This window comes from Rhamphochromis longiceps, linkage group LG13 (genome assembly GCF_057381845.1).
Source record: "Rhamphochromis longiceps isolate RC_006_pf linkage group LG13, R_longiceps_female_GT1.1, whole genome shotgun sequence".
Taxonomy (NCBI): Eukaryota; Metazoa; Chordata; class Actinopteri; order Cichliformes; family Cichlidae; genus Rhamphochromis; species Rhamphochromis longiceps.
This window is the reverse complement of record NC_140569.1, coordinates 32,242,814-32,269,479: the sequence shown is the minus strand read 5'-3', so window position 1 is coordinate 32,269,479 and position 26,666 is coordinate 32,242,814. Positions and strand designations below refer to the sequence as shown.

The following is a 26,666-nucleotide window of genomic DNA, read 5'->3' as shown; positions in this document are numbered from 1 at the left end:
CAACCAATTCACTGAATTCTCAGAATTTTGGTACTGTAAGTAGAAGAAACAAGCTGTGCAGATAATCTGATTAGATGGTTGAGCACTTTGCTGTGTGTGTGTGTGTGTGTGTGTGTGTGTGTGTGTGTGTGTGTGTGTGTGTGTGTGTGTGTGTGTGTGTGTGTGTGTGTGTGTGTGTGTGTTTGTTCACTGAAACAAGCTTCAATGAATATCTGAACCACTCTATAGATCAGACAATTTGCCCACATCCCATATTAAGTCTGAGAGAGGGGTAACAAAAATCTACTGGACTTAAATATTGTATGTTTAACATTGGTAATACACATGGATTTTGGCACATAATGTTTTGTTTGTCTTTTATTAATCAGGTTTGTTTAAGTATCCTCAACACATGGCACGGGAGACCAGAAGAGAAATGGAACCCACAGACCTCAAGCTTTTTACAGGTAAGATGGTTTTCCATCATAACAATCACCTGTATCAATGGATCAGCAGGCTTCTGTCTCAGTCTTTGTGTCATAGGCTATAGTTTATTAGGAACCTTGTATTAATGGCCCTGGGGTTCTGACAGCTACCATGAAGGATTCTTTTTAAAGTTCTGTTATTATTTTTCTTTATGACTGTGTGGGTGTTGATAAACCAAACACAAACCACTATCATTTCAGCCTCTGGGTTATGCCTGCTTACACACATCACTCATCTGGAAGTTGCAATCAGTTGACATGTATGCCCAAGATGCCATCTGTCATTAGACTTGATTTTGTAGACTCTTAATCTGAAATGTTTCTAATTTTAATTTTATTTCTTTTTTTCCCCTTTTCGTTAAACCTTTCTTTGGATGTAGACATAAAGATGCCTCTCTAAAATCAGATGTAGATGAACTGAAAATTCGATATCATTCATTTTGAAATAGGATTAGTAATAAAGGTTGATGGTCTGCATGTCTTTATTTCTTGATGTGTTTGCTTGCTAGAAGAATTTACTGGTGTTTCTTTCATGTGTGTGCATATACCAGTGACAGTATTGTTTCCAGTACTCCTCTTTCAGCATAAAGTTCATAGAGCAGTAATAAATCTGAAAATTAAAATGGTATGGTACCAAACTGATTATTGAAAATTTTCCTGCCAGTGGTGTCATCCAATGCCCTTTTACTGGTCTCTCTGAGAGAACTGGCATTGACAGGCGCAGCAGTGTTCCACAAGCTGAACTTTAGCAACTAAGAACAGTGTGATTACCGCAAGAAACAAAAACAAAAAAGTATGTGCTCAGGGGGTTTTACAGGGGGTCATGTATACATACGACTATATATGGGCTCCATATAAACTGTGAAAATACACATACACACTATTTTGTTGATTTATGATCAAGTAGCCCAGGCCAGGTACCTTTGCAAGATTTGGCCCAGAAATGTTATATCCTAAAGGATCTGTATTGAAACAAAGTGTGTTTTAAAGCTGTTATTCAAGAAAATACAATGATGAGTAATCCACATAAAGACTTATTTTAAGTCTCAAACCTAGCATAGTTATTATTAGCCCTCCTAGTGATGTATCATTAAACATTTTTCACTTTTCTTTAACTGTATATTGTTTGCCATTGATGTCCCAAAATGTATAAAATTAATATTTCTCAATTGGAACCATTAGTTTCTATTTAGGAAAAACGTATTTGGACTTGAATCTCATTGTACAGGGTGGGCCATTTATATGGATGCACCGTGATAAAATGGGAATGGTTGGTGATATTAAAGTCCTGTTTGTGGCACATTAGTATATGTCAGGGGGCAAACTCCTCAAGATGGGTGGTGACCATGGTGGCCATTTAGAAGTCGGCCATCTTGGATACAACCTTTTTTTTCAATAGGAAGAGGGCCATGTGACACATCAAACTTATTGGTAATGTCACAAGAAAAACAATGGTGTGCTTGGTTTCAATGTAACTTTATTCTTTCATGAGTTATTTACAAGTTTCTGACCACTCATAAAATGTGTTCAATGTGCTGCCCATTGTGTTGGATTGTCAATGCAACCCTCTTCTCCCACTCATCACACACTGATAGCAACACCGCAGGAGAAATGCCAGCACAGGCATCCAGTATCTGTAGTTTCAGGTGCTGCACATCTCGTATCTTCACACCATAGACAATTGCCTTCAGATGACCCCAAAGATAAAAGTCTAAAGGGGTCAGATCGGGAGACCTTGGGGGCCATTCAACTGGCCCACGACGACCAATCCACTTTCCAGGAAACTGTTCATCTAGGAATGCTCGGACCTGGCACCCATAATGTGGTGGTGCACCATCTTGCTGGAAAAACTCAGGGAACGTGCCAGCTTCAGTGCATAAAGAGGGAAACACATCATCATGTAGCGATTTCAAATATCCAGTGGCCTTGAGGTTTCCATTGATGAAGAATGGACCCACACCAAACCATCACTTTTGTTGTTCCAACAGTCTTGGAGGGATCGTGGGAGATGGATGGTCTCGTAGGGTGTCTTGCATTGAAATCTGCTGCAATGACCCGGTTACTGCGTTCACCAGATATCAACACAATTTCGATCCGCTCCAAGATCCAAGATGGCCGACTTCTAAATGGCCACCATGGTCACCACCCATCTTGAGGAGTTTGCCCCCTCACATATACTAATGTGCCACAAACAGGACTTTAATATCACCAACCATTCCCATGTTATTACAGTGTGTGTGTCAGTACAGTTGTCTGGACTTTGCTGAAGCCTAGATTTTGTTTATTTCAAGCTAAATAATTATCTTACTCTTGTAATTTCTTGTGTTAAATTCAGTCTGCTACATTGTCTATGGATAAATACATATGTCCCTAAACATGAAATGTTAACACATCCCTCAGATCATTATTTGACTGAGACAAAGATAAGTGGAAGAGAATGAATCGATGAATGGATGATGTCTTTTGATTATAATGTGTGATCAATATTGGAAAATATGTTGAAAAAGGAGACCGGAGTTGGCTAGAATAAAGTGGTCATCATCTGGAGTGGATTTTGGCTCTGAAATTAGGCAGCCTAGTTTAAGAGGAGCAGACTGTATCAATTGAAGGTCATTGGTATCAACTTGATGGAGCATTTTCAAGTTCATCCAGCTCCACAGTGGCTCAGGCCAGCAGGCAGGCCTCCAATCACAACATCGTCATTGTTGGTTATGTAGTGGCTTGGAACAGACAGAGCAATGCAGGAAGATGTCCTTAGTCTCCTTGAGACAGGCCGAGGCATTAATGGAGCTGTTAATAAAGATATATTGAAGGCTGTATTTTTATGGGGCCAAAACATCCCTTGCTTTTGTCAGACTCTTAAGTGTACACCATTGCCAAGATCAATTCATATGTTGAGGACACTGAGGGGATTTCAGGCTCATTTTGTCAGTGTATCAGGATTATACCCAACTTGGTTGTAAGTCTTAAAATGTGTTTGTTTGTTTTTTGGTTTTTTTTCTTCCTAGCTTATCTGGAAGCTGCACTAAGCTATTATTACTGTTATTGTTGTTATTATTATTATTATTATTATTATTATTGTGGTGGTGGTGATGATGATGATGATGATAATAATAATAATAATAATAATAATAATGCCTGCAATTGAAATCCTGAATCACATTTTCCATTTTTCCCATATTTCCTTTAATTTGCAAACCAGGTGCTAGTGTCAGTGCAGTCCCTTATCCTGGTGGCTGAGCCTTACTTCAATGAGCCAGGGTATGAACGATCTAGAGGAACTCCCAGTGGCACCCAGAGCTCTCGGGAATACGACGGCAACATCCGACAGGCCACTGTCAAGTGGGCCATGCTGGAGCAAATGCGCAACCCTTCTCCATGCTTTAAAGAGGTAGGGACCATTGTTTTTTACACTTAAACCTTGTTCTTCAATTTGCTTTAAAAAAAAAAAAAAAAAAAAAAATCCTTCTGGTAGAAAACAACACAAAAACTGGACCCAGGTGAGTGTCGACTTTGATGTTGTTTGGATGATCAGTTGTCATATTTTCTTGTTTTTAACACCAAGCTAAAAATCACAACTAATTCTCAAAACCTAACTCTACCCTGAACCCAGTTCTAGCCGCTAATATTGAATAACGTGAAAACTGCTGGCTGACACCAGATCCAAAGATTTCTCCCCAGACCCAGGCCCCTTAACGTTTGTAGACTTGGACTCAGTTTGAGTATTAACCCTGGTATTCACATCAATGTACTGAGCAACTACTTTAACCCAGACAGCTTAATTTACTTTTTGATCTCGTGCTTCTATTTATTATTATGTATTTTTATACTAAATCTTATTTTTCCTTTATACTTCTGTAGTCAATACAACATTTTGGATGATTCATCCTCGTAGTAGATTGGTTACATGCCTCTCAGCATCACATTTGAAAACCGAAAACAAAACCTCTCTTCCCCAAGAGCCATTTAAAAACAAATAAGTAAATAAATTCCTTTCACAAGAATTTCTTGGTGGATCGCAGCATCTGGAGGTGGGCCTGCCTCTCCTCCCCCCTCTCTCCCTCACAGTTTTTTGATTTCCTTGCAATGTTTTAAATGGCCTGTGGTGAGACAGACAGTGCAGGGGAGGATAACAATCTTTCAACCTGCTCATCCAAAGCAGGCTCATTCAGAAATGTCAGGAAAGCAAAATGAAGGAAGAGGAGTGCTTTAGAGATGAAAATGAGAAAGGGAGAAATGAACAGAGGGAGAAAAGGAAAAAAATCCCATCATCATGATGACACTACATGAGAAAAACAGACTAAATGGAACAAATCTAAATAAATATATGGCAGGCGACCACACATTTTACCTTATACTTTACTAACATAAAAATTTCTTGCTTGAGGAAATGTGGAGTAAATGTTAGTCATGAATGGGATGGACATAACGATACTGATAATGAACAATCTGTTCAGAATGTTAGGATTGGAATCCTGTTTTATTTTCCCGTCTCAGGAGAAGAAATATAAGAAATTCAGAAATGATGTTTGTGCTTTTTTTCTGCTTTATAAAGAATGAAAACTGTTAGAAATGTCCCTGACCTGTATATTCAAGTTGAAGTTCATACAAAAAATGCATTAAACATATTCAGAATTTCTTCATTCGAGTAAAAGCCAAATTGTCTCCAGTTGAATTTGTTTTTAAAAAAATACCTGGACCAATTTCACTAAATGGTTTAGAGAGGCAGAGCATGATGAAGAGAGAACACATTACATTTTGTTGTTGATGTTAAAAGGACATCCTCTGAATGCCCTTCTAGTAAGAATGATTAGAGCTAGCAATGAGCTTTCAGCTTTAAAGATGCATTTCTCTCCTTTGGTAAATGTTCAGGATAATTGGACATCATTGGACAGACCAGAGGCTTGGTGTTTATTCATCGTTTGGCGGGTCCATTAACCTGAGCAGTATGAGTTGAGAAATCACACATTCTGCCTGTTAATGCATCATACAAAAATTACATACCACACAGTAAACCAATTCCATCCATCCCTTGTGCCCTCTGCTCTGTCAAGAGTGTCACTGTGTGTGAAGTCACACTTGCCAGGTGCCAAAAAATTGTATAGAAGTGGCAAGCTTTGGGACACACTAGCCATTTCTCTGGCAGAAATACAATCTTCAAATTCAACATCTCAAATAATTTATACTGCCATCAGTTGGATCTATTGAGATTGTATCCATCATATGTTCCTTGTCATTTTCATTCAGGTGTTTCCAATATGCTTCAATTGCCTAATATTCTTTTGACGTTGTTCTTTCTTCTTCTTTTATCATTAGAATTTATAACAATAAAAAGAAGATTTTCAGGCATTTCTTAACAACATGCATGAGCTAAAGCTTTCTAACCAAGTAGTTTATTCCATATGTTTCTTCCATAAAAGATGTGTTCCATCTTCAGAGTGTAGGTTTTAAGTACAAGCTTAGTGTTGGAGGGTTTTATTACCATCCTACCACTTAAGGCTATTTGGATTGTAATGGCTTAATCTGGCAGACCCTCTAGATGAATATTACACCACTAATCAGTATGCAGTAGGCATAACAACCACCACTGATTGGTTTGACTAACTTGCTAAATTAATGTTAATTACCTGTGGCATATCTGGTGGAGTCAGCATCACCCTGGTTTGAAGTTTCACATTGTTAATAGACTCAGTGCAGGTTTACAAAACTCTTTGTCATATTGAAATTTTAATTTAGAAAAAGTTGTTCAAGCCCAATTTGAGTAACATTACCATAGAATACATCTGCTACAAGAAAAACATGTTTCGGTTTGAGAGTGCACAGGAAAGAGAGTAGAAGACATGCCAAAAAGACCAACGTGGGACCCTTCACCGGCATTTTAGTAAATGAGTCGTCTTCTCAACTGGGTGAGCTGTACCAGTACCCAGTACTCATCTTTTTTTTTTTTTTAAATCAAATGGCCAGAAAGACAGAAAATACCTTGTACTCACATAAAGTAACACTTATGACTATGGAAATGCTTATGTACACAGTCATCCAGCAAACATGCCCAAAGATTTGACTTTTAGAAAACTGTACTGTATAAAATCAATGATGTTTTTTTGTTGTTGTTATGTTTGTTTGTTTATTTATTTTTATCCCTGACAACATCCTCTGTCACATCAACCCTCTGAATGTCCTCCTACAATACAATAATCCATACATTCCTCTTTTCTTCCTGCTCGCAGCTCTGTCTTCTACATCCTTTGTCCAGTATATCCACTGTCTCTCGTCTATACATGTCCAAACCATCACTATAATCTCACCCTTGGCTTTGTCTCCAACACACTCAACCTGATATGCCTCTGATATGCTCATCTTTAATCTTGTACATCCTGGTCACTCCAGATGGAAATCTTAGGCTCTTCACTTCTGCCACCTCCAGCTTGGCCTCCTGTCTTTTTGTTAGTGCCACGGTTTCTAAGCCATAGACCATGTAGGTCTCACTACAGTCTGTCCTCCTGTCACAAATCACCCCTGACACTTATTCACAGTGTATTCTGTTGTGTTTCTGCTGACTTTCATTCCTCTCTAGGGTCTCATGCACTTGCTCCCTATGTCCACTACAGATCACAATGTCATCTGCAAACATAATTGTCCACAGACACTCTGCTCAGGCAGACCTCATTTATCATCACTGCAAACAAGAGGAGACCCATCTCTGATGTAATCCCCAAGTTCCTCTCTTGGCATTCTTTCCACAGACCCAGTGCAACCCCTTCTGACATTCTGTTTACTTCCACCTTCTCTGTACTTCTCCATCAAAACTCTCAAATACCATGTTTAACGTGTTCTCTGCATGAAGCCATACTTTTGCTCACCAGTTGTTACTTATCTTCTCAACCTAGCTTCACCAACTCTTTCCCATACCTTCTTGGTATGGCTCATCAATTTTATCATTCTAGTTACTACAACTCTGCACATCACCCTCATTCTTGAAAGTCAGCATCATCATACTTCTTCTCCATTCCACAGGTATCTTCTCAGTCTCCAAAATTGTTAAACAGTATGGTTTAAAAAATCTTCTGCCTTTTGTTCCTAGACCTCTTCATTCCTGCACAGGTATATCACTATGACCAACTGCCTTTCCTCTCCATGTTCTTCACAGAGTCCCAGGAAATCAGGAAATTATGTTGCAGGACATAATTGGCATGTATCCACAATCAATGTTGCTTGTATTCTAGTGACATTTAAAGGCGAAACAGTAGAAACCCCTCTGGCCTTTATACAGAAGTAAATGCTCAAATTAAATGTAAAAAATGAATCTGTGACATCTAGTAGGTGAAATGGAGTATTGGAGCAAAAGATATTGAGGAGACATAAGTAGGACTTGACAATGCCACCCAGCTGAGCAATAACACACGTTAGGCGCAAGGAAATTTAATGAAGCTTGGTGAGGTACTCCCATGTGCTTTTCTCACCACTGGCCTTTTAGCACCTTCATGTCCTCAGCTGAGGCAGACATTGACACAGAGTGTTCCAGCTGGTTGACTGGAGGTTTGACTCTCATGCATTGAAGCACAAACTGGGATTTATCAGAATGCTACAACACAGAGTTAACACTATCCCCAGGCTAACAGAAGAATATCTTATCAAAAAAGCCCTGAGTAAAGGTTGTTATTCCACCTTTGTCACAGCTATGACGATACCTAAAAATAATCCAGGCAATCCAGGACAGGAGAACGACAACCACTGCCTAAACAAGACTATTAGCGATCCCTTATGTGTCAGGAATATTGGGATGTCTTTTTTTTTTCTCTTCAAAACACATCTCTGTGGCTTTTAAACCCTAAAGCACACATCACCAAACTTTAGTCCAACCCAAGGATCTGGTGCTCCAGCACAAAGTAATATAGTGAATTAAACATGCAGGAACCAAACAACCTCTGGCTAAGCAGGTGGCACAACTCAGATGAGCTACCTCACCACGCAAGCGTACCATAATCTGTTTACACCTTACAGGCCAGTGGTCATTGTTTCAGTGATGATGTGCACATTCTGAACAGGGAGGAATGCTCATTTGAGCAGGGAGTCGAGTCCATTTATGTGAAAAGAGGACAACCATATGTGAATTGAAGAGCGAGACTCGTGTCAGTCATTGACTAGCGACCTTGTAAAACTCCTCTTTGGTGCTGAAGATGCAGTAGTGTATTCTGACACGGTGGTCTCAGCTGCAGCTCAGCTGATCTGTCTTGAGACAGATTCTGTCGCGTCTCTAACTTGCCTAAGTACAACATGTCATTTCTCGTACAGGATAACCTTCAGCACCTAGATTCCTGACATAGGAAGGTGACACTTTGATGAGTGGGATGAGAGGAATCCTCACAATCAACTGCCTTCATGGTTGAGCACAGATATAATTACTGGAAACCTTCCTTGTTGCATTATTTTTGTCTAAATAGTAGCGATATATTTCACATGCATGTGAAGTGTTGTGGTGTTTGCCCTACAGATTCATCAGAAGCCTACATATTGCTACATACAGTGGGGCAGAAAAGTATTTAGTCAGCCACCGATTGTGCAAGTTCCCCCACTTAAAATGATGACAGAGGTCAGTAATTTGCACCAGAGGTACACTTCAACTGTGAGAGACAGAATGTGAAAAAAAAATCCATGAATTCATATGGTAGGATTTGTAAAGAATTTATTCGTAAATCAGGGTGGAAAATAAGTATTTGGTCACCTCAAACAAGGAAAATCTCTGGCTCTCACAGACCTGTAACGTCTTCTGTAAGAAGCTTTTCTGTCCCCCACTCGTTACCTGTATGAATGGCACCTGTTTGAACTCATCATCTGTATAAAAGACACCTGTCCACAGCCTCAAACAGTCAGACTCCAAACTCCGCCATGGCCAAGACCAAAGAGCTTTCGAAGGACACCAGGAAAAGTATTGTAGACCTGCACCAGACTGGGAAGAGTGAATCTACAATAGGCAAGCAGCTTGGTGTGAAAAAATCAACTGTGGGAGCAATCATCAGAAAATGGAAGACATACAAGACCACTGATAATCTCCCTCGATCTGGGGCTCCACGCAAGATCTCATCCCGTGGGGTCAAAATGATCATGAGAACGGTGAGCAAAGATCCCAGAACCACACGGGGGGACCTGGTGAATGACCTGCAGAGAGCTGGGACCAAAGTAACAAAGGTCACCATCAGTAACACACTACAACGGCAGGGAATCAAATCCCGCAGTGCCAGACGTGTTCCGCTGCTGAAGCCAGTGCATGTCCAGGCCCGTCTGAAGTTTGCCAGAGAGCACATGGATGATACAGCAGAGGATTGGGAGAATGTCATGTGGTCAGATGAAACCAAAGTAGAACTTTTTGGTATAAACTCAACTCGTCGTGTTTGGAGGAAGAAGAATACTGAGTTGCATCCCAAGAACACCATACCTACTGTGAAGCATGGGGGTGGAAACATCATGCTATGGGGCTGTTTTTCTGCCAAGGGGACAGGACGACTGATCCGTGTTAAGGACAGAATGAATGGGGCCATGTATCGTGAGATTTTGAGCCAAAACCTCCTTCCATCAGTGAGAACTTTGAAGATGAAACGAGGCTGGGTCTTCCAACATGACAATGATCCAAAACACACCGCCCGGGCAACAAAGGAGTGGCTCCGTAAGAAGCATTTGAAAGTCCTGGAGTGGCCTAGCCAGTCTCCAGACCTCAACCCCATAGAAAATCTGTGGCGGGAGTTGAAAGTCCGTGTTGCTCGGCGACAGCCCCAAAACATCACTGCTCTCGAGAAGATCTGCATGGAGGAATGGGCCAAAATACCAGCTACTGTGTGTGCAAACCTGGTAAAGACCTATAGTAAACGTTTGACCTCTGTTATTGCCAACAAAGGTTATGTTACAAAGTATTGAGTTGTATTTTTGTTATTGACCAAATACTTATTTTCCACCCTGATTTACGAATAAATTCTTTACAAATCCTACCATGTGGATTCATGGATTTTTTTTCACATTCTGTCTCTCACAGTTGAAGTGTACCTCTGGTGCAAATTACTGACCACTGTCATCATTTTAAGTGGGGGAACTTGCACAATCGGTGGCTGACTAAATACTTTTTTGCCTCACTGTATCCACGTTTGCTGTTCTGACTAAGCTAGAAACAGCTCCACTATTCTCCAGCCCTGTCATCAGCTTCTTGCATGTATCAAGCATCTTGGCCTTGTTTTGAACACTGCTGCCTCCTCATCACAGAAAATGTCTTCTAAAGCTGTGATTACCATATGAGCTCAGCATGTCAATCAAATACTGCTTGAGCCAGAGTCTCTGAAAAATTCTCTCTACATTTGATTTTATGGAAACAATTGATTTGCTTAGTTGAGAAAGTTGCCTGCGTGCTGTAGACCTCCTTGCCAGCAGTTGGTGTATTTGTACTAATAGTATACTTATCTTACCAAAAAATGTTGTTTGTGCTGCCAGTATCAGTGACTGAGACAGCACAATCTATTAATTTAGGGTTTCTTCTACCAAGAACATTATATTTCTTATCATGGGGCTGAATCACAGTAGCTCATACTCTGGACATTTTAGTCAGTTAGCCAATAAAGACAGTGAACACTGGGTGAGAATCATTTGAACATATTCAATGGGAAATGTTTTTTTGTGACCTTGTGAGAAAACTATAATCTCCCATCTACAAATGTCTTGAATATTTAAAGCTTGTGCGGTGTTTATTTGCATGGAGTTCATATTGATAGCATCTCATTCACCACATAACCAGTAAACCAGTAAAAATCTGCATATTGTGGTTTTGGAGGTAATACTGTCGTCACTCTCCTACCACCAATTTTGTTGAGCTGTGTAAATGTAAAAGTTCTAATGGCATAGGTAATATTTGATTTTTGGCACAAGAATGTTTGAGAGTCCAGTGTTGTGACTTACTATTTATAGAGTACATGCTTGAATTATGGAGCAGCAGGTTGTCAGGTGTAGTTAACATGGGGTTGGATGTTAAAACATTGATGTGTGTCTGTTGAGGACAAAGAGAATGCCTGTGAAGTATGCTTGTGTAGATGTATAATATTACAGCATATGTTAAATTTACAATTTTAAAAAGAATCACTAAATTATGGCAAAGTACATTATCTGCATCAAAAATAGGGTGAAGTACTATTAGAAAGTACTTGATTAGAAAACTATTAGAAATTGTATCTATATGGAATATATACATTTTCCAACAATATTCTTGATATTTGGTATTTGGTTTGCCTAAAACAGATAAGAGAAGAAATACTAAAGTTATACCATTTGAGCGGAAAAGATGGAATTGAGATGGAGAGGAGGGAGTTGTAGAAAGGAAAGATGGATTAAAGCATTCCCTAAACCCCCTCTGCTGCCTGTTCTGCTTTTTGTTTCTAATAAACAGCAAATCAGCAGCCACCATGATAACTCATCCCCTCCCTCCAATAGCAACAAATAGCAGCTACAGACACATCTAGCACCGCACTCCCTGCATACTGATAGCACAGCCATGGCGACTGTTGCTAGGAAGTTGACTGTAGGGGCAGGGAAGCAAGAGACTTGGGTGTAGATGGCTGACATCAAGCAGTGTTGCACAAATAATATCAGCCTGACTCTTGAGACTAGAGTGTGCCTCGTTTGTGGAGGAATGCGTTGTTTCAGTTATGTGTTAGAACCTGGGTAGCTATCAGTAGGTTGGAGTCCTGTTTGTTTGTTTGTTTGTTTTTTATTTCTTAATGTGCTAAATGTTTTTAATGTTTCTGTAAACATACACGGCAGAGCCAGTGACAGTTTCATAACAAAGTTTATTCTCTTTTGAATAAATGGTGTTGTTGTGTGTTTGCAGGTGATCCATAAACACTTCTACCTGAAGAGAACAGAGATCATGTCTCAGTGTGAGGAGTGGATCGCTGACATCCAGCAGTACAGCAGCGACAAGAGGGTCGGCCGCACCATGTCCCATCATGCTGCTGCTTTAAAGGTAAAGATATTGCCAGTACTTACATAGTTCTTTTCTACTTTGGGTACTCAAAACATCTATCGTTTCTACTATAATCCATCCATGCAAGACTTTATTCCATGCCTTTAAGTGTCCCAAGGGCGCTTGGATATGCAGACTAGTGGAAGAGCAGCAGCTCTTTAATTTGTGGATGGCCAGCTCTTTTTATGTGAATCCTGAAGTGTGTTGACGTTTAATACAATATTTGTTTAATTTTGCTGTCAGTTACTGAATTTAGTCTCATCCACTTTGGTTTAGTTCACCTTTTAACACTGCAAACTTTGGCAAGTGACCTATCAGAACATGATAATCCAGCAGAACAGTAATGATGTCAGTGAGGAAATTGCTGCTAATAAACACCCAAACCTCAAAATGTTTAAAATGATAAAGATCTTCACTTTCACTTCAATTGTATGCTTGAGTTTCTCCGTACATCATGATGACGATATGTCCGCCACATATATACACTTCCTTTTGCGCTCCCCTGAAATCTAGGGTCGATCAAGGAACAGTATGATTTTGTGACTTTACATTCAGAAGGAGAATCCTGATATAATAAGAGACTGACAAACATCCTGGTTACAGATTTTTTTGACCACTTTTTTGCTGTTGTACACTGACTTCACACTCTGTTGGATGATGCCAGGCCTTGTGTTTCAGATATGAAGCTTTACAGAGTTAGCTAGCCAGCAGCAGTGCATGTAAGCGCTCTCCTGCATGTCGCACTAATAAGCAGTGAGCTACCTGCAGGGGACAGGGACTCGGCCGGCCTAATTCCTGTCCCCACCTGACTTCCTTTTGAGACAAACAGGAGTTTCTAACACACACAAAGTAACACTGTAACCCCCACCCGCAAACTGAAGCTGCACATAACAAGTCCTTTCTCTAAATAACAATGAGCTCTATTTAATAAGAAGCTTCCATGGCTGAAAATGACAGGTTCTGCTTCATTTTCTGCCTTTATTTTGTAGTATAGCAAGAAAAGAAAGGTTACAGCAACACTAATACACTGTTATCTGAAAACTGACTGATATTGAATTGGCATTATGTATTGTTTAGATTTACAGATACATCTATATGTTAAAGCTTTGTTTAGGGGCAGTGTTACAAATATGTTTTGAGCTGCTTATCATTTATGTACTTGTTGATTCTATAGCTTAGCCCCTGCTGCAGAGAGGACACAAGTCAGAGCTTCTTTGTAGTGAAATAGATTTTAAAAGATATTCGAAAGTAATAAAGTCCTTACTACAGTCATTGATCATGCTTTTTGTGCATTTCCACTCATTTTTGTTTCCTTTTTTCACATTTCTTTGTCTTCATTTGTCCTTCTCTATTGCTGTGGCTTCCTCCTTTGTTGAATACTGTTTCCTGTACTGCTGTAACAATTACTATTTTTCCTTCGCAACTTGTTTTCTGCCATAATGACTGTTAAACCGGGATTATACTCTGTTGAGGTCACGGACAGGTGGTGACACAAAGCATGGGTACTTGTTACTAGGGCTGGGCGATATGACCCAAAATTCATATCTCGATATTTTTTAGCTGGATGGCGATATAAGATATATATCTCGATATTTTTTTTAAGCCATAAAGTAAGAACAAAAAGAGTTCTTAGTCAAAGCTGTGTCCCAGATGTCACACAGGCACTTTTATTAACATACAGCACAGATGTACATGAAAAATTACTCAAAATTAAATTATGAGCATTCATTAAATAATAATGCTCCATAAATAAAAGAAAACAAGGTTGTTTTTGTGCTAAACAAAGAGCTCACAATTGTGCAGTCAAAATGTAAACTAAAAGACGCTGAGCATAATAACAAAGACAGACAGATTTTACAGCTGCTCTGTTCCCAAGTTTTACTGTGTGACTGATAGCCTGGAGTTTGAGATCCGCTTCATAACCACGTCTCTTACAGGTGCCATTTATGGTCCTTATACACACACACAATACGGTAATATTACGTTGATGCACAGTACGTATCACTCCGCGAAGCTCCTCGGTAGCCGTAATGCGCCGACAATCTATCAAGCGGTGCAGCTCCGTAGCTTACCAAAGTCGTACTCAAACATTTTTGACAGATTGCTGAACGCCGTGTACCATATAAAATCGGTTCGCGGCCACCAAGCACAACCAGAATTCATACATAAGGCGCGCTATCAACTTTTGAGAGAATGAAAGGATTTTAGGGTTAGCGCTGTTAGCTCGTTAGCATGTTTAGCTCGTTAGCACGTTGACGCCGTCCAGCCCCACGCATGGGGCGATGCGCAGTAACTCGTTAACGGAGATTTGCCGTGTCCGTCTTGTCGCTGCCTGCACGTGAAGCGATGGGGTAGGAGGGGGAGTTGTCTTCAGTGAAGGCGAGGCGGAGTAACGTTGCGTAGAGACAAAAGTGGACGAAAGAGAGGCAAACTTGCGGCTCCACAACTATAATTATAACGTAACATAGACTATATCGATATAAAGGATATTGTCACATCTTATATCTCGTATAAAAATATATCGATATGTTTTAAAAACTCGATATATCGCCCAGCTCTACTTGTTACTAATATAGGCAGTTGAAGTCTGCTTTAAGTACCCGTGTGGAGTTGGTGCAATATAATCTAAATTCTCTGCGGTCACAGAAACACTGGCCGGTTCAGAGACGATTGCTCAATTTCTAAAGACAAAATTTATGTAAGTCAGACCCAAGTGGACCCTAGCTGACTCGCAGACATGTAAACTATAAAATGTACATGGAGCTTAGTTCACGGTGATCAGATTCACTCCAGCCAGACTTGCTGCACACTTGGTCTGGGTGTCATAGCTCAGACAAAGCATCTCCCACTCTGTATTTTGTGAATCTCTGAGCTCCGATTTGATATATCACTAAAATAACAGAAAGGACCAGCCAAATCACACTTTTGCCTCCCCAGCCCATTCACTCTATGTGCCACAAGTTACAAGAGGTAGTTATAAAAGGTCCATGGCAAGTCGAAATGACAGCAGATCATGCTGCAGACCAGCAATTGTAATGTGGTGACAGCAGTGAGCATAAACGGGTCATTGTGCTTATCTTTTACTTGGCGTGAGCAATCCACTTCATCATTGACACAAGTAAAGCTGTTGCTCGTTTTTTTTTTTTTTTTTTTGCATTTGCATTTGCATTTGCATTTGCATTTGCTGTTCTTCCTCTGTGGTATTTTTGCTATAACCACCACAGAATTATAGTAATATCTTGAAATCTGCTTCCCGAAACCCCATTCTGAGCCGTCTGCTGCTCCGGTGCGCCAGCTGGAGCATAATGGCCTGACTTCAGGCCCGTCAGTGGTGGTAATGAGTTTGTCATTTTCACGATGACAAGAATACCCAGCTTTCCCTAAACACAAAAATATTTGTCTGTTGAAAGATGCGAGTTATTTGTTTCCAAGTGAAAGCAAAATGGCAGCAAAAAACTCTGATGTGAACATAGTTTTTAAAAACTGTTCAGCAGGTTAAATGTTTGTTTGCCCACCCAGATGGTTAGAGAAGGAGTCTGTTGATAGTGTCTGGTGGTACTTAACCTTTCCAGAAACTAAGACAGATGTTTAACAATGAGAGGCACAGTCTCAGCCCACTTGAAAATACTGATTTGCAGATATTTACCATGTTAGCCAACTAGCACCAACTCAGAGCAGCTGATGCCGTAAGGAGTGGTACTGCAGTTTTCTGTGTCCCCACAGATACTAGCATGGCAAAAACCCATTAGAACATTGGTCCCTCCCTGGTGTACAACTTTAGTGGCAGTTTATTGGAAAAGTCTCCTTCTCAATATTTTCAGTACCAAGACTCGGGTATCATTTTTTCATCATTGTCCTCTTTCAACGTAAATAGGAATGTCACGATTTGTTGTTCGGGTTTGTTTCGCTGTTAAATTTTGTCCCAAATGGTTTCAAAATTGTTACAATAGCCACCTTTGAACTCTTCACGTGAGACGTGGGAAAACAAATTAAGGCCAAAGAAGTAACCAGGATTCTAACACTAATTCATCTCTTGTGCAGAGACACACAGCTCAGCTCAGAGAGGAGCTCCTGAAGCTGCCCTGCCCTGACGGACTGGAGCCCGACGGTGATGAGTTTACAGAGAAGAGCAGCGCCCTCATCCTCAAAGAGCTACCCAGTCAGGACACAGAAAAGCCCGGTGGCAGTCAGGACAGCCACTGCAGTGAGGGCCAGCTATGAGCCCTTCCCACCTGCCCCCTTCCTTACCCTTCCAGCATCTCCAGCCCTTACCCTCCTCTTCCTTATCATCTTCCTCCTCTTTCATAGACTTGGTGGCTTCAGAGCACGAGCCATCACTTTGTCCATATTTGTATGTAAAGGTCTAACTAGAATAGCAGAGAACGAGGGGACGCGAAGGCGACAAGAGGAACTCTGATCTATGCTACGCCTTTATTAAAGAGTTGACGGAAACTTTTATTTACCTGTAAAGGAGTGTAAACATTTTGTGCTTTTTCCAATTGTGAAATAACCACTGATTGGTATGTTATTAAACTTGTTTATGTATACACGGCAGAGGAAGATTACAGATTATATAAGGGAACTACCTTAAGAGAAGAATGTTTACTGAATGTTCGTTTCCTTTTTTTTTTTTGGACTGTTAGAGCAAGAACAGTTGTAACCAAGGATGTACTGGTCTTTAAGGATCCTAAAAAAACACAAAAAAACGCACACACAGGTAACACAATCCGAGATTTTTAAAAAAGCCCCTCTGCTCATGCTCGTCTGCGTTCTCTAGGATCATATCCACTTGAATAAGGTTCAGATGGACATTCTTAAATGCTATGTTATCACTTTTACAGGCTCCAAATTAAAAGCACCATGCTCTGGATAAACATTTGTTGCCTCTCAGAACTCCTCCATGACCGCTTTCCATCGACATGACTGTAGATCACAGCAAGACTGCGTCAGAGCCACAGGGGCAATGTACTTTGAAGGCTTTTGCATGTGTATGTGTGTTTTCTGTGCGTGTGCAACAATCCCCAGTGAGATACAAAGCTGTGATGTGCCTTTGATCTACACCATACCACCAAATGCTCCCAACTGATTTTACTGATTTCTTTTGCTATTTCTACAAAATTAAGAATATTCTGCTCCATTGACATAAAAGAAACTTCTTTGATCTTTTTTATGTTGAACTCCAGTGAACAAAAAATGCACTTTCTATTTTACTCACTCTTTAGGGCAGTCACATTCTCCTTTTGCTAGGACATTAAATGGAGCTTGAAAGTATGTGACTGACTGAATGCTTTTTTTTTTTTTCCTCTGTATTTCCCAGCGCCTGATTTAGAAAGCGTGTTAGGGGAAAACAACTGGAGACCATGTCGAACAGGGAGACTGAGATTCTCAGAACATTTTATGAAAACTTGGGGATTTGAGTAGCTTACTCAGGAAAACCTGGGCTGAGATCCAAAAAGCAGGAATTTAGAGAAGAATTTTCAAATGAAACCTCCAGTTCTTCTCTACTAGGGTATCTTTGCCTAATTTAGTTAACAATTACAGGTTGGTATGCAGACTTGTTGATGAGTTTGACTGAAAAGTCATTGAAGAGAGAAGTTTGAAAAATCAAATGGAAAAAAGAACTGACTGCAGCACATGCAAGGGTGTAGCTTATGTTACTGGCTGGTTTTGACACTGCTCTGTGGTGATCTGGGCAAGTCCAGCTCTTAATAGCACCTACGCCAGGGGTGCACAACTCCCTGCTGTATGTGCTATAAAGCTATGGTGCAACCCCTGGGAAAATTAGGTCATTGGCAAGAGTATAGAACTTGAGTGCATGCTGAAGTGGCAACCCCTAACCCCACTCTAGTAAATGTAAGTGTTTGGAAAAATCTACTTCTAAAAGTACTTTATTGCACTATGTTCATTCACTCATGAGCTGCTGTAACATGAATCAAATAGCTGAATGGCCACCTCAGCATGCACTCAAGTTCGATAGAGTCTTCCTAATGACTTAATTGTATTTAGATGTGTTGCAACAGGGACACATGGAAAAGTTTCAGGCCTCCAGCCTTCGAGGACTGGAGTTTAAGACCCCTGATATAGAACCTGATACTGCCTACATCTTATCTGAGCAACACACCTTGTGTGCTCAACAATTAATAATACCAAGTTTGGCAACTAGCTTGCAAATGGTTCGTGAAGCACCTCTGAGACTCTTTCAGGTCCTGTTTGGAGGATTTTGGTCCATCCTCTTTGCTAGCACTGGCTGATAAGAAATTGGAGCTCCTTGTGTGCCTGTACTTCTAAGGTCTTTCCACAGATATTCAGTGATGTTTCGTTTGAACGATGTGAGGATCAAGGTGAAACCTATTGTTTAAGATCATTATTCTCTTCCATCTTCAGTATTCCAGGTCTTACAAAGTATGTTTCCAAAATTTGCTGCTGTTTTATCGAACATATTCTTCGGTCCATCACTGATATGTTGAGAAGCATAAATTTCTGTTTCAGCTCAGTAACTCTAGGACCAAAAATGCATCAGACCATAAAGTTTTCTTCTGCTGGTTCTTACATTAAAGTCATATTGTTCAGGTATGGCTGTATGGTAGAATCACCATCACTGTGGTTTCTGATTTACTTTATTAGCAATTCTGTAAGCAGTTTTCTCTTCCTGACCTCCACTGTTGCACGTTAATGCTGTTTTTAATAACAGTACAAAGTGATGAAAAAATCCCTGGGAGAAAAAAGAAAGTTTGTATATATGTATGTATATAACGTGGCTGTAGCGTAGGACGTAGAGCAGGTCATCTACTAATTGCAAGGTTGGTGGTACAATCCCTGGGTACTAGTCTACATGTCAAATATTCTTGGGTAACCCCAAGTTGCTCCCAAATGCATCAATTGGAGTGTGAATAAAAAATGGAAAGCACTCAAGCACAGAAAAAAATGCTTGTGCCAATGGAGGAAGTTGTGTAAAGTGCTATTTAAGAACCAGTCCATTTACCATTTACGTACATACATACATTTCCTGTACTCTGTTGTGGCACTCTGTATATGGGCCCAGCTTGGTTCTTACATGCTGCTACTATGTGTTGAGCAGTCTCCAGGGCACAGTCTGCACATCTGTTGGCTATGGTAGACTCCTGCCTCTGTGGATCTGGTGCTTGGGATGTGTTTGTGTGCTGCCATGTTCAGAGCCTGAGTAGTGTCCTTCAGGCCAGCCTGAACACTGTTAAAATGCCCTGTCATCAGTGCCCAGTTCACATGAAACTGTTTTTGTACAGTAATTTATCTTTGATATGAATAATCAAGAATTGACACTCTCACATGCAAAAAATATTAAACTTGTTATTTTTATCAGTAGTAGTAGTGTTACTGGGAAAAAATAGTTATAGTGGGTGCCAAGCAAGTGTACTGTTCACTTATGTCTTTTGTTCACTTATGAGAGTCACTCTAGGTGGACCATTGGAGAACAGGCCATTTATCCTCCCAATTACATGTGATCTGGACTGAAAATCAGGGGCAACGGGTGTTATGGAGTGATGAATCCAAATGTAAGAATTTTGGTTCAGTCCATTAACAATATGTTCAGAGAGAGATCCAGCAGTGAGTGTCTGCAGCCATCTGTAAAACACCGGAGGTTCTGTCATGTTTTGAGGCTCCATTTCAGCCGGTGATGTTGGAGATCTTGTCAACATTAATGAAATTATGAATGTTAAAAAGTACTGTCGGGTTTTGATCCATCAAAAGGAAAGCATTTGATTAACGAGGGCTCCATTCTTCAGCATGAAAGTAATGCCAAACACTGTCAATGCTGTAGAAAAACACAATGCAACACCAGCAGTCCACACCTCAAATTTATTAAAGCAGTATGGAATCATGTCAACACAAAATGAAGCCAACATCCAACGAAGAGTTTTACCATATCCAGATTTAAAGGTAAGGAGTGTTCAGTGTGTAGGTCCTTATGTTTTTAAATTACATGTGACATTATGGGATTTTTTTTCATATAGTAAAACGTGCTGCAAATCAGACCGAGGTAGGCTAACTGTTATTTAAAGGCTGCATGAAAATCCTCTGCAGGTTAGTGCAGGATGAGCAGGTTAGTTTGCTGCACTGTGATGGATTTACAGTACATTGGTACACAGTGGCTTTGGTTTCATGGTGAGAGTAAGGTTACATCAAGTGTTGCAGAGATTCATTTGGACCTTTAATGATGATTATTAGATTAGGACCATTGACCAGGACAACTCCTGAAACATCTGCTGATATCTGGTTGAATTAAGCTGTGTACATCGACAAAGAGCAACAGGTCAGTTGATCACAGCCTGTACACTAAGAAAATCTACTGGGGTTCGGGGTTATGATTCTTTTCCTCACACTGAGCCATTACAACCAGTTTAGTGTTCCCCACGTGCTGAATCCCACCCGTTTGAGGCAGTTACCCTCTACAACGTAGGCAACAGAAAATAGATGTTTATTTTCCTCTTTTTCTTCGGAGGCAAGCTTAGCATAATTAGAATTTTTAAAAAGTTAGACTAAAGTTGTAGTCGCATATACTGATATTATTTTATTGTTATGTTAATATAGTAAAAGGTTCAGTTAGCTTTACACAAAAATAGAGGCGTCCTCCAAAGAGATCCTACTTTCATACTTTGAGTGCATTTCAGAGCCTGTAATTTTTTACTTGAGTAAAGAAGTTAATTGAGTATTTTAACTTAATATTAGTATTTGTACTTCCACTTAAGTACAGAATATCTGTAACTGAAGAAAGAACACCATGCCATTTGATGTCATGTATCTTGATGATGTGCCACTGTCATCAGAGGCACCTCAACTAAACAATTTTCGCTTGGTAAATGTTTTATTTTGTTTTAGTAATTTAGGAATTCATTTGTCTGATTATTTAAAATAATACATGAAATTGCATCTTGGGATTTTTATTTATGTAATTATTTCTGCAAGCATATCTTAGCTTTACTTTAAATATGAATAAACATGATGAGAGAATTTGTGGTGCTAGTTTTCATTGCACAGAAATAGTAAGAAATATAGTACGACACTGTGAAGCAGCTGAAAGCACATCTCTAAGGATACAAATGTTCTTACAAATGGAATGGATGTGTTGACCAAAAAAGTGCAGTACTTCATGTATAAACCCTTTAAAACCTAGACTCTTTCGACTATAGTGGGGCCCAAAACCTGTACGAATAGGAAGCTAAATAAGGAGTTTGAGCAGTAAAACAACTGCACACAAAGGTTTGGGAAAATTGCTTATTTTGTTGAATCTTTTCAAAGTGGAATGAAGCAAATGCAATCCCTGCAGCAAACATCAATTAAAAATGAGCGGTATATTAAATTTTAATATAATTCAAGTCACATGACAGATATGATTTTCAAAATTTACAATATTTCTTTTGTGACTGAATATGTAAAATTAAGATCAGGACTCTTTTTTTTTTCCTCCTCCTTGTGCATATCTGTCTGGAATCAGTCTGATATGTCTGTGAAGGTTCTCAGTCATCCAGGTCATCGTAGTCAAAGGAGCTTGCAAAGCAAAGCGTCTGGACTTCTTTAAGTTGCTTGAAGACGTTTCACCTCTCATCCGAGAAGCTTTTTCAGTTCTAAGGTCAAATGGTGGGGAGTCCCAGATATAAACCTAGTGGGAGTTTCCCCCCACAGAGGGACAAAAGGACCCCTAATGATCCTCTAATCGCCTGAGCCAAGGTGTGAAACTGGGTGTGGGTCCCAATCAGCCAGAGTTTTGGGTGAGTTCACTGTGACACCTGGCCCCACCTTATCATGCGAATTCCTGAGGTCAGATGGCCCAGGATGTGAGTGGGCGTTAAGGCGTCTGGGAAGGGATCTCAAAACTGGATTATAGATGGCAGAGAGTTGGTGTCGTAAACCCCCGCCTCTGTTCAAAGATGGTCGCTCACAGTGGACATAGATGGCTTCTTTCACTCCTCTTTCAAACCATCTGTCCTCTCAGGACACTTGCTGGGGATTTATTTTTGTCAGTGGAGTCAAATGGTAAGTTACAATTTGTGCATTTTGTCATACTGGAAACAACACAGATTATATTGTAGCTTAATAGCTCTGTAGAACAAATGATATAAAGATTGTAGTGTCAGGGTCCTTCTAAAGAAGTAATATTGATGATCGCATGCAGGTGGCATAAACTAAATATTCAGACGTGCTACCAACAAATGATTCATTAACAAAGCAGTGGAGCAGACTGTTTAGGCTCTTGTGGTTGTAATAACATCCATAACTGCAGGTTTGTCATTCATTTTTTTTCAGAGGTCTAGATGATCACATCTGTCTTTGTCATTTAAGTGAGGTGGACTCTTGGGTAAATTGCTGTCCACTACATATACACAGAATGTGCACAGTATTTCAGATATAAAAAGCGAGTATGTAATGGACTCGCTGGCTTTAATGTAAAAAGCCTGTTGTGTAACTTTAATGAGGCAGTTGGACTAAAGCAGTGTTGCTCATCAAGGTAAACATCTGAGGAATAAGGAAATTGTTACTTGTCCTTTTACTCAGTGTTCTTTTAATCACACGTTTACTAAAGTTTTACATCACATAAGTCATTTTCACAATCATTCTACTTTAAAAGATTTCAAGACAGAGCTTATTGTTCTCTGAACTTCCTTGTTTGCTGAACGGCAGGTAACGTGCATCTTTTTGTTTGTTTGCTTTTGTGCGTTTGTGTTTTCTCTAATGGGCCTCAGATGACGGTTTGCTTAAATTTGGGTCTCAAAGCATTTTTTAAAATTCTGCCTGTGCTCCCCACCCCTCTTCTTCTGTTGCTCAGGCTGAAGCAGAATTTGCCCGTCTTACATCTGTTGACCTGAAAGGGTTCCTTTTTGCTGTGCTTGACCAATATGGAGAGGTTCATGGAGCTGTACAAAATCAAGAGCGGCATAGGAGGGCTGACTAGGCTCATAAAATGCTTCGGTGATGATGTAAGTGTTCAACTGCGAAATCTAATCCTTTGTTTAAGTTTCAGGTTATCCAGTTCAACTGATGAACTCATTGAAAGAAAGCTGATAAGTCTGTCATCATATTTCACAACTGGACATTTAGTGTGGTAACTTTTACAGAATCTGTGTATATTGGTGGTAGGTTGGATATCATATTCTACTTGAATGTCCTGATATTATTGATGGAATTATGTATCAAAAAGCTGTGAACTTCATAAACACTGTTTAAAAAGTGCTTTTGTTTTCTTTTTGACTTCTTTGACCTTTGACTACACAAAGGAAGAAGACAGAGGGCCTCATCTTCTAAAGGAAGATCCCTCACACACTCTCAAGACTGTGAAGGTTAGCATTGTTTATTTTAGTAAATTTAATAATGACAGCACCACAGTGGATTTTAAATGAAACAATAGATGCCACATGATAACATGTGTACTTCTTCCTCACCAAATGTATTATTACAAGATCTTTGACACTGCAGATGGTCTGGGTTTCAGAAAAACAAACTGGCAAGCTAGCATTGATATTATTAGTGTCTTGTGTTTATTCATGTCTTCCCCAGGGTCTTTGACATTTCGCTGCTGTACTGTTCACTTCAGCTTTACGTTTGATTTCTCATATTGTATATAGTAATGGCAGAGATATTAGGATATTTAAGGGGCTGCACTGCTACAGCTGTGGGGGGCAATACTTTGGTGAAGTGTCCTGGACCCTGGAAAGAGACTGTGTAGACTGGGTAAGCAATTAAAGGTTACTGGCCCAGAGTCATTGGGCAGCTGGGTAAAAGCAGATGTTGATATTCAGTGCCAGTTATGCAACGTGTCCAGCCATGTCTATATGCTCTTTTTTCATGCTGTTAATATAAGAGGAAAAAATAAACTCTTTACTGATTAAAGAAGCATGGTCTGTGGAGCCACAATCTGATCCTGTAGTGTAGCTGCAGTTTGCACATTTCGTGTATTCTCAGTCACATTTGGTTTAGAGCACAGCCAATATTTAGCAAAAGTAAATTTAAATTCACACACTGGTGATGGCAGCTACATTGTAGCCACAGCCACCCTGGGGCGCACTGACAGAGACGAGGCTGCCGGACACTGGCGCCACCGGGCCCTCTGACCACCACCAGCAGGCAGCAGGTGAAGTGTCTTGCCCAAGGACACAACAACCGAGATTGTTGGAGCCGGGGCTCGAACCGGCAACCTTCCGATTATAAGACGAACTGTCAACTCCTGAGCCACGATTCAGTCATCCACCCATGTGTGTGAATGACTGGATGTGTAAAGCGCTTTGGAGTCCTTAGGGGACTTGTCTTTGAACCCTTTTATAGCCGACAGGTATTGAAGACACATTTACTAAGAGGATGAAAGTTGGCATTGTGTTGGTGAAAGAAGAAGACATCATCCATGTGTTGGTTGTCCTTGAGGCGGCAGTAATCCTGTCTAATCTGAGGGATGTCTCAAGTGCCATTTCCATGCTGATGGGCCTTCTTTTTACCTTCAACATAGACTATCCAAAGGAACTTAAGGGCATCTTTGAAGTCATTCAGAACGTCCTCGTGAACATTGGTGGAAGGCAGTGCGTCTCACTAGTGCATGGTCCAAGAAACAGACTCTTGCAGAAAGCCATACAGAACTGTAATTGTATGCTCACAGCATACAATTGCCTTAGCGTTATTAAGGACAGTTTTTATTTTACTGTTTGTTTTTTTGATACTTGCAAGTTCTCATTCTCACTTTTGTATGTCACTAAATGACTACACTTTACATTCCAGATTAGACAATTACTCATTTGTTCATGGTTTAAGAAACGTCTGTGAACAACAATATAATGGTGGACTCTGCAGATGCTTATCTCATGCAAGTCAGTAGTTTTTCCTTTGTTTTGCAATTGAGCCGACTGAAACTAATGTTTCTGAAATATTCATATTATCAAATGTTTCAGGAGCATGCACTCATTTTCAGAGCTGTTGGTTCTGTGGAATTTGTTGCAATTGTAAACAAAGACAAATACAAGAGTTTGATGTCTTAGTTGTTATAAACTGATCTTTACTGTCACTTATCAAAGGTTTTGTACTATTTTAATATTTCAAGTTTTATGCTAACAGGTGTGACTGAGCACAATGAAGTTTAAAAATTTTGCAAATGTAAAGAATAACTTTTGTAAAATAGCAAGTGTCCCGTTGATACATTACAATAATGCAGACTTTATGTTGTTACTTTTAACACAGCAGTATTTATCTCATCTTGTTGAAAGTCTGATAAGCTCATGCCATGGTGAGGGTTCTGTTGACCAGCTGTCCACAATTCACAAGAATCCCTCCTGCTCCAGAGTATTGGTCAGAATTTAATCTTCCCCCAAACTGGGCTCAAGACCAAGTTCAAATTTATTGTTTCACAGCCAGCAACTTTTGAGTTTTGATGGATTGTGAGCCTGATGAGTTACGTCACTGATTTTTCTGTTTCTCAGATGACTAAGATGGCGCAATAAATGTTGAATGTTGGGTGCTCCTGAGTAATTGTCATGTTTTTAAAACAAACTTTCTGCATGAATTGATCAGATACACTTTTAATAGCATCTGTGGGTTTTAATTTTTTTCTGTAAACAACAGAAATTTTAAAGGAATGTAGATGTTTAAACCTGAGATCTAAGATAATCCTAACAAGTAGTTTTGCTGAAATAGATGTTGGAAAGCTAAAAAAAAAAAAAAAAAAAAAAACTTAAGATGTTCAATACACATTTTTCTTTACATCCAGTCAATCAACTCTGATAATTAAAATGAAACTGATTCACGAGTTCACTCAGATACCTTAAGGAGCTCAGTTAATTAACTCATTCACTGCCAGCCATTGGCAGTGAATGAATTAAACCCATTGACTCATTCACTGCAATTGACGGCTATAGACGTCAATGGCAGTGAATGAGTCAATGGGTTTAACTCATTCACTGCAATTGACGGCTATAGACGTCAATGGCAGTGAATGAGTCAATGGGTTTAATTCATTCACTGCCATTGACGGCTATAGACGTCAATGGCAGTGAATGAGTTAATAAACTTAAATCAACTTGGCTAACAGATTACGTTAGTTAAGCTAAAATAGATTCCTAAGTTAAAAGAACTACTAAAGTATTTGAATTAACTAAAAAACCCAAGTCAACTGAACTAGGACAAGAGTTTAAACAATAGATTATTTTAATTTAGCTGAAAGAGTTTTCCCAAGTAAAAATGACAATTAAAGCAGT

The 26,666-nt window shown here is 39.8% G+C and overlaps 1 protein-coding gene and 1 pseudogene across 3 annotated transcripts in view; both read left to right on the top strand.

Annotated features, from left to right (window-relative positions):
* Positions 1–17,730, top strand: part of birc6 (baculoviral IAP repeat containing 6) — a 128,504-nt gene extending 110,774 nt beyond the window's left edge. For all 3 annotated transcript variants that reach the window (XM_085429023.1, XM_085429024.1, XM_085429022.1), the window contains exons 70-73: positions 369–446; positions 3,667–3,855; positions 12,325–12,459; positions 16,501–17,730. In XM_085429023.1, coding sequence (XP_085285149.1) covers positions 369–446; positions 3,667–3,855; positions 12,325–12,459; positions 16,501–16,680 — 582 coding nt within the window. In that variant the 3' untranslated portion in view covers positions 16,681–17,730. The remainder of the gene's footprint in view (positions 1–368; positions 447–3,666; positions 3,856–12,324; positions 12,460–16,500) is intronic.
* Positions 17,731–20,316: 2,586 nt separating this feature from the next.
* Positions 20,317–25,900, top strand: LOC146656132 (uncharacterized; annotated as a pseudogene).
* Positions 25,901–26,666: the final 766 nt, after the last annotated feature.